Source organism: Tupaia chinensis, unplaced genomic scaffold, assembly GCF_000334495.1.
Source record: "Tupaia chinensis unplaced genomic scaffold, TupChi_1.0 Scaffold000407_4, whole genome shotgun sequence".
Lineage (NCBI taxonomy): Eukaryota > Metazoa > Chordata > Mammalia > Scandentia > Tupaiidae > Tupaia > Tupaia belangeri.
In genome coordinates, this window is record NW_006159912.1 from 2302287 (window position 1) to 2311497 (window position 9211).

The 9211-nt window shown below is 40.7% G+C and overlaps 1 protein-coding gene across 1 annotated transcript in view; it reads left to right on the forward strand.

The window, feature by feature from the left end:
* The first annotated feature begins 5460 nt into the window (after positions 1 to 5460).
* The window catches only part of CCL15 (C-C motif chemokine ligand 15), a 5119-nt gene continuing 1368 nt past the window's right edge, over positions 5461 to 9211 (forward strand). Inside the window, exons 1-2 of the mRNA XM_006154409.3 lie at positions 5461 to 5616; positions 8921 to 8977. Coding sequence (XP_006154471.2) covers positions 5541 to 5616; positions 8921 to 8977 — 133 coding nt within the window. The 5' untranslated portion in view covers positions 5461 to 5540. The remainder of the gene's footprint in view (positions 5617 to 8920; positions 8978 to 9211) is intronic.

A 9211-nucleotide genomic window follows, 5' to 3' on the forward strand; every position in this document is an offset into this window, starting at 1 on the left:
GTTCAAGTCCTGGACCTGGTGGCTTGCTTTCTCACTTTCTCTCTCTCTGTGTGTGTGTCTCTCTGGTCAAAATAAAATAAGTAAGTGAATAAATAAAATTAGAAATAATTTAAATTAATTAATTAATTTAAAAATTAGAAATAAAAACTATACTTACTTTTAGGATGTTTTCTCTAAAAAATCAATGGGAGAAAACAGTTCAATACAAACCTTTCTAGTAACAAACCACTTGAGCGGGCCCCACAGAATAGTAGTTAAGCACTGTGCATTCAGAGCCAGATTCCACATGGCTGATTGCAGTTTGAATCCTGTCACTAGATGCTTTAAAATACACCAGGTGTATATGCAAGCATACTCAAAATCCTAACAGGACAGAGAAATAGAGAAAAAGGATTGCAGTATAACCATACTCCATTGGGAATTGCACTCTCTCTGTGTCTCTCTGGTGAGCACAAGTGTCCTCTAGCAATAAAACATAAGAAAAACAAATCACTATTAGAAAACAATTCTTAGATCATGATAAAAGCCAGGAATAATTTTAACCCCAAAGAGATCAAATGAAAATTTATATTATGTCTCAACTCCTCCCCACTAACATAACTATCTTTAACATTTTGACTACAGTTTGGAAAACAGTATCTTTTACCATAATTTGCTCAAATGACACATTTTTATTTACTTAATCTTTGACCCATGTTAATCTCATGTAGACTCTTATTTCATAATAACCTTCTAAAATTATAATCTTTAGTTTACATACAATAGTACATTTTTGTGGGGTATGCTATGGTGTTTTTAAAATATGTGTATAGTGTGTGATAATTAAATCAAGGATAGAAACATATTTATCATCTTCAACATCATTTGACATTACATTATGCTGTGGACATTTGATATTTAATCTACTTCATTTTTTTTCTTTTTCCTTTTTTTAAATATAATGACAATGACATTTTTATTCCACTGCGATACATTGTTTTATAATTTATTCTGTTTACATGCATTTTTGTGACCTTTAATCATTTTTGTTTCAATACTCCTAACATCCCTACCCACATGCAATTTCTGGTATCTACAATTACTCTACTTTTATGCTATGGAGAACTTTAGCTTCCACTGTAGAGAGAACACATTTGGAATAGTTTAGGCATACAGTACTTATCTTTCATAGCCTGGTTTATTTCACTTAGCATTATGTCTTACAGGTTCATCCACTTGTGTAAAATGACAGGAAATAGCTGTTCTTTATGATTGAGTAGTATTCCATTGGTACATGTGCCATATTTTCTTTATCTATTTATTGATTGCTAGACACTTAGGATGATTCCATGTCTCAGTTATTGTAAATGATGCTGCAGTAAACATGGATGAGCAAATGTCTCTCTGGCAGAATGACATCCTGTCCTCTGGGTATATTCCGAAAAGTGGAAGTAAGTCAAATGGTAGTTCTGTTTTTGAATTTTGGGGGAACCTCCATACTTTTTTCCACAGTGACTGTACTAATTTACATTCCCACTGGCAGTGCACAAAGGGTCACCTTTCTCCTCAAAATTGCTGGCACTTCTTAACTCTGTGTGTGTGTGTGTGTGTGTGTGTGTGTGTGTGTGTGTGTGTGTTTCATAATAGTTATTCTGACTGGGGTTAGGCAATACCCCACTGTGGTTTTCATTTGTATTTCCTTTATGATAAGAGGTATTGAACATTCTTCAGATACTTTTTTAACCATTCGTATGTTTGTCTTTGAGAGTTGTCTGTTTAGATCAATTGCCCATTTTTAATTAGGTTGTTCAGTTTTTTGGTGAGAGAGCTGTCTGAGTTCCTTATATATTTTGGTTACTAATCCCTTATCAGAGGTAATAGTTTGAAAATGTTTTCTCCCATTCTTCTGGTTGTCTGTATTGTTTCTTTTAATGTGCAGAATCTTTTTAGCTTGATGAAACCAAGTATTGTTGCCTGTGTTTTGGAGGTCTTAGTTACTAAATCTTTGCTTATTCCAGTATTTTGAAGTGTTTCCCCTATGCTTTCTTAAAGTAGTTTTAAAGTCCGGGCTTTATGCTTAAGTCTATTTTTTTTTTTTTTTTTGAGAGAGAGAGAGAGGTTTTTGCTATAGGGCGTGTGTGCTCGCCAGAAAGACAGAGAGAGACAGAGAGATAGAAAGCTAGAAATCACCCCCCCCCAGGGTGGATGGCCACACCACAATCTCTTCTCCTCCATTCTCCTCTCGGGATCTTGGGCACACACGCACATGCACCCGGCATGAGTTTAAGCCACTGGATCCATGACTCGAACCGCGGTCGACTATGTGGGAGTCCAGCGACATAGCCATTATGCTAACTGCTGGTCCCTAAAATTGCATTCTTAATTTCTCCAGTAGTTTTCATTCTGTTATCATTCCTCCTCCAGGTGAAGTAGCCAAGTGGTGATATCAGCTAAGAATAAATAATATCCTCTGTCTTGAATGGGATGCACACAAGAGAGATGTGGGTGTTGTTGAAGAGTTATGTCTCAAGAGGTGGCTAGTTGTTTTTTTTGTGTGTATAATCCCTGGAGATGGAGGAAGCTTTTTGCCTCAGAACCTGGCTTTCTCCCCAGGCCTAGTGCCACAAGTGATTTGTTGCAGGCAGTAGGGGCAGGATAGTCATTGGTATTGGCAGGGGAAGAGGTGACCAGAGCCTAAGTGGGGACCTGCATGTGACTGAGAGATGAATGAGGTAGCATTCCCTTCTCCTCCCCTCCTCCCCTCCTCTCCTCCTCTCCTTCTCTCCTCCTCCCCTCCTCCAAGAAGAGGGGACCTCCAGCACCCTCCTCTTCCCTCTATTGACACTCACAGTTCAGGGAGGTCCCAAGAAGCTGCACCACAGAGGCAACAGAGGAAGCAGGAGGATATTTTCAGAGTCTCAGTCTGGAAAGGGGAAATGTAAGTGCAAACCTGCCAGGAAACAACTGGTTTTCCCAGTCTTTGTTGGGGTGGTGTGTGTTGTGGGAGTGTCAGGTTGGTTACACACCACACTCTCAGAGATGTGGAAGAGCCATTGTCCAATCTCGATGGTATTGTATACTCCACCTGTGGGCCAGCACAAAGACAGTGCCATACACTTTAGACTTAAGGGGAGGTCCAATGTTCTCTTTGAGGTAGTAGATCTAGGCAAGCCCCTAAGATGGGTACAAGATCTGAGTCTCACTCAACTCACTGTTCTCCTGTAGCTGGGGAGTGCAGGGGTACAGGGTGGAAGAAGAGAGTTTGGAATTTTAGAGGGAAGTCCTATTATTTCCCCGTAGTAGGACACTTGAATCAGTTCTGGAGCCTTTCTGAATTTAAATGACCAATCTCCTCTTCATGTCTCCAAAGCTAGATTCAGTGCCCCAGAAGCATCACACTGACTTCCTTCTATATTCTGCCAATTTCACATTACTCCTTTGCTCAAACTACAGACATGTATTCAAATTTTCTGGCCCCTCTTCCAGAGTGATGCCACAACAGTTTGTCACCTTGTCTTTCCCTCCTCCCAATAAATTTTAATTGACTTTTTTTCTTATTAACTAAAAACATAATATTTGTTTTCATTTCATTTTTATAACCTTCATTTGTTTTATGGTAACTCACATTTTATAATCCTTATTTGTTTTATGGTAACTCACATTTGTTTTATGGTAACTTTGTTGGCTTTGGAGACATTCTTCTGTATCTATACATTGGAAGTTTGCTGGCAGTAACTCTCATGTTAGTGCTCTTTTAACCACACACAAACATCTTATTATATTCAGGAAGGATTCCCATTAAGTAAATAAGCATTTAAAATAGAGTGTGACTGCTACTACAGTAGATTTAAATACTAGATGCTGTGGAAGCACTTGGGACAGACACTTGACCCAGTCTAGAACCAAGAAATCTTCCTGGCAAAGGTGACTGCTGAATAGAGTTGATGAGTTAGTAGAAATTACTATAGCACATGGCCAGATAATCCATTAGGCACTAGTATTGGAGTCCTGAAAAAAGCTATTTACTCCAGAAGAAAAACTATAATTATTAATGCACTATTAACTGTTAAACTTAATATGCACTAAAATGTCATTACATTGAAATATAAAAGAGCTTTCCATACAAAGAGAATCCCATTCTGAAGGGCCTGCTATGCTCAAATGAAAACTTTAGAGTTGACCCTAAGTCCATGAGAAGCCTCAGGCAGATTCTTGTGAGGAATCACATGGCCGACTGTACCTGTCAGAGTATTCCCTTTGGTGGTCACCTCTGGATGGGGAAGCTAAACTAGGTTGTATGACATATTCATTTCTTTGGGCTGAGATCCTGAAGGTTAGAGAACCACCCTCCAAGACATGAATCAAAGCCACAATCACAAGAAAAGCACAAAGAAATGAGTTTTTAATAGAAAAGTAAGATTTTAGAAAGGAAGTACACCCAAAGACATTTTGGCCGGAAGTTGCTAGGTAGCAACCAATTTGGAATGAATTGTGTGCCATTTTCATTGTAAGGTTGGTTATGAATATTTAGTAGGAGATGTCTGTCATTATAGCTGGCTTCTTGGTTTGAATTCACAGGCTTTCATCTGTGCTTGTGTATCTCACCTCAAGTAAGGAATTTGAGAAATTTGATTATCCAATTATGCATACCCAGTGTGGACTTTGAAGGTCTGAGCATCTTCAAGGCAACTAGCTGCCCCTATCAATTTATTGCCCTGAATGGGAATTAGGATGCTGAGCAAGCATTTCAGTGTATTTTCATGTGCATATGCGGAATAGCAGGAAGGAAGGGAACAGTCTTCCCAAGTTCATAGGAGAAAACTTAGGTAATAAAGAAATAAAAATGAGATTAGCTTCCCCTTTCCAGAGGCCCAGAGTCAGGAGGAAGGAAGGAATCCCCCTAAGAAAGAACCCAAAATATCCCTGATAAGCTGATTGATGAAGCCAAAGTCCTACCATTATCTCAAAACTACCTGCTCGCATCTGTCTATCTACCTATGGCAAGTAGGCTTTTGGAGCACTTGACAAATGGAGTGGTTAAGCCTTGGGATCATAAGAGCCTGGGATAATCTCCTGACCCCTAATCTTGAGATACTCCAGTTCCCCAATCTGGTGCCCTGCATGACTTCTTCTTATCTTTAAAAATCCTCTGGTTAAGACTTCAGAAATAGAATCAGAAATGGACACAAGGCAGTAAACACCAATCCAATCCTGAGTTGAGATGTCTGAGGCAGTCCCCACCCACTGGGTTTGGATTGAAAGGATTAAATTGATATCCTGGAGGGAAGAATTCTCCATGAAATATTTGTTCTCTTTGCCTGTATCCACTGGGATAGTTAGGAAAACTCTGAGTCATTTTTGCTCCCTACTTCCTGTATATTCTCAGCCTTGTTCCCTTTTTCAGAAATAGTATGTTAACTATTCTATATTCAAAGAACAGCATTTTGACCTCTGCCCTGTGACTTCCTGAACCTCTTCCTCTTATAAATATACAAGCAGAGCTGGGAGTTAGGGAGCAGTGAGTCCAGGAGCCTTCAGGCCAGCTCCACCTGCCCACCAGGATGAAGGTCTCCATGGCTGCCTTCTCCTTCCTCATCCTCACTACTGTGCTTGGATCCCAGGCTCGGGTCATAGATGGTAAGTTCAGTGAGCCTTCTCATAAATGCTAGGTCCATGGTAACTGTGACCTGAGGAGGAGACACTGGGGGCCACCACTGCCTTCCCACAGCTGCTCTCCATCCCGGACTTGGCTGTGGGACTTATTTGAAAGCAGCAGCAGGATCTAGACCTGCCTCTGTCTGCAGCCTTTGGTGCCTGGGACAAACTGCACAGATGGCTGGTCCTATCTGGGGATAATTATTTCCCTTCTCATGGTCAGAATTATTTGATACCTTCCCTTAGCAGACATAGAACTATTAACTGCTAGATCAAAAGAACTAGAATACAATTGAGAATTTATGAAAGGAAGCATAGAATTCTATGATGTTAGAATATGTAATCAAGTGGGACCAGCAGTTGGTGTAATGGCTATGTCACTGGACTCCCATGTAGTCGACCATGGTTCGAGTCCTGGACCCGGTGGCTTAAACTCACGCCAGGCACAAGTGCGTGCGTGGCCAAGATCCTGAGAGGAAAATGGAGAAGAAGGGATTGTAGCATGGCTATCACTTCTTGGGGGGTGGTGGTGGTAATTTTTTGCTTTCTGTCTCTTTGTCTCTCTTTGTCTTTCTGGCGAGCACATGCGCCCTATAGCAAGGACCTCTCAAAAAAAAAGGAATTCGTAATCAAGTATAAAATTATCATTTTGAAGAGGAAATGGGACCATCGAGGCAAGTGACTCACCTGCCACGATTACTATCTCATTCATACCTGTGGAATTTTAATATATGGAAATTACTGAGCATCACCAGAAAAGCCAAAGCAATTGAGAAAAATAATATATTACTTACCTTTTCCAAGGGGAGGAGGTATACCATGCTGCACAGGGGTACAGGGGAAGCTCTGGATTTTGGTCAGAAGGTTCAAGTGGGAAGGAGGGGCAAACCTGTGCAAGGACCTTTACTGAAGTTTCTGAGGAAAAGACAGGGCATAGCAGAACATACAGTTTAGGTTGGCTCATTTTAGTAAGTCTGACAAGCTTGGGGATATGGGAACAGTTTCTAGTTGTCTGCTACCTAGCCTCAGGGTGACTTAGGGCAAGAGAAACATTGGCTTCATGAATGAGAGTTAGATAAAGGAGTGGTTGGCCATAAGGGCCAAGATTGGTTGATTTATATATGAAAAGTGAACTCCCTGCTGGACTCCTTGCTTTCTCTAAGAATTGTCTGACCCTGGGAGCAGCAGTTTTTCTCCAGCTGTCAAGATTTTTAAGATATCGAAATATCATAAGATGCAGAAAGAAAAATATTATTGTCCCAGCCACAATGGCACAGGAGGTAGAACACAGCTGAGCAAGGCTGGAAATGCATGGGGGGTCAGGAGTACCCTGGGTGTGATGGCATATGCCTGTCATCCCAGCTAGTTGAGAGACTGGGGCAAGTGGATCACAGCATGGCAAAACCTCATAAAGAATCCCCATCTCTGTCTTTTCCTCTCTCATACTAAAAAAAAAAAAGAAAAAAAAAAGTGGGGTGCTGACCCATGTCCTAGTGGTTAAAGAAAGCAGATCCCACATAACCCACTGCAGTTCAAGTCCTGGCTCCAAAAACTTTGAAAACCATGCTGGCACATGTGCATGCATGCCGAGAATCCTGACAAGATGGAGAAATGAGAAGTGACTTAGCATGACCACATCCCATTGAGAGCTGCTTTCTCTCTCTCTGTTTTTGGTTTCTCTCTGAGTATATGCACCCTCCAGCAATTAAAAGAAAAACAAAACAAAAAACATGATTAATTCAGTCACCCAGGGCCAGCAGATGATGTGGAGGTTAAGGCAGCTGGATCCCTCATGACTGACTGCAGTTGAAGTCCCAGACCCATCAGCTTGAAAAGCATGCTGGGGTGTGTACATATGTGCCCAAAATCCTGAGTGGAGAATGGAGAAGGGATTGTGGTGTGGCCATCCCCTATGGGGGATCATTTCTTACTTTCCCTCTCTCTTTCTATCTCTCTCCGGCAAGTCCTATATAAAACAAAAACAAACAAAAGGTAATATAGTTACCTAAATATTCTTTTAACAAATACATATATAGTACTTTCTAATCATAGGTGCCACGACAGTCAGCGTCCTAAGCATCTTACAAAAATTAACACACTGATTCCTCGTAGCCCTGTGGGGTAGGTATTAGATTGAATAAATGTAAATTTGCCATTCTTATAGGGGAAAAACACAGTAGGACATCAGCGATTTTATATAGTTTTGCATATTAGTAGTAGTAATAGTATATTCATTTTCTAAATGAGAAAACTAAGGCATAGAAGCCTTAGATAACTTGTCCAAGATCATACAGTAAGTGGTGAAATGAAGATATGAGCTAGTTAGGAAGTAGTTATAGAAAGACAAGGCCATTTAAGATCTTTTCTTCTTTTTTCCTTTTGGCAAGCCCATCCACATAGTATTGAGCATATTCGAGTGTACCCAAGCTTCGTATTAAATATAATTCATATGTGACTATATGTGACCTAAAACTAGAATGGGCTAGACATTTAGTTGCATTTGCCTAATTAGCATTATATGATTCCACAATCTCGTATGTAAATTATCACTATATGTATTTGGAATACATAATTGTTTTGGTTTTATAAAGATAATACATATCTTAACAGTATGTTCCTTGGTAGGGGGCCTACAGGTGGCATGGTGGTTAAGACCGTGGATTTCCACATAGCCAACCACGGTTCAAATCCTAAACCCAGTGCCTTGAAAATCACACCAGGTGCATGTGCATGGGTGCCCAAAATCCTGACAGGAGAATGGAGAAGGGATTGTGGTGTGGCTATCCCCTCTCGAAAAAAGAGAGGTCTGGGAAGCATATTTTAATCAAACACAGTGATATTTCTGCAATAAACATGTAGGAATATTTCTAATAAATGAGATAAATAAGGACTTCAAATAGCCTCCTTCATTTTGGGTAACATTGTACCCCCAAGTGAGTTGATAAAAAATTTGTTTCCAGAGTCCTAGGGACTCCAGAAATGTGTAGAAGGAATCATGGACTGTATCGCATTATGTGGACATTTAAGTAACTCATCCAAGTTAGATTCCCAGTTTGCTTTTGTACTTCAGGGTCAAGAGAATGTTTTAATGTCTCAAATATTTTCAGACAACCCCTGAAAAATCTCAGAGTCCTAATGGAAAATAGTAGGTCTGGAGGCAGATGATCCAGCATCAGGGCCCCTCTTCCTCAGGGTGGGGGTGAGAAATGAGGTGAGTGGAGATGCTGAGACATTGCTGTCTCCCAGCAATTTCTCTCACTTCCACATCTGTTTCTTCCAAACACAGAGACAAGAGGACTTACGCTATCAGAGCTTAACATTGAATCCTCAGATCATCGCTTTGGTAAATATTCAGTTACAACATGTATTTTAAAACAGCAGGTGAATGCAGACCTGCGCTATGGTTCTGTCTACCTCATTTACAGGATAGGGTGAGAAGGGGAGCATCCTAAGGGTGGTGAACATCTCCAAGGAAGGGTAGGATGGCCCATGAGTACCTGCTCTGTAGATGCCTTCTCTGGCCCCACCTGGCTGTCCTGCATCTGTTCACCAGGCAGAGGAGTTCTGGGATACCAGC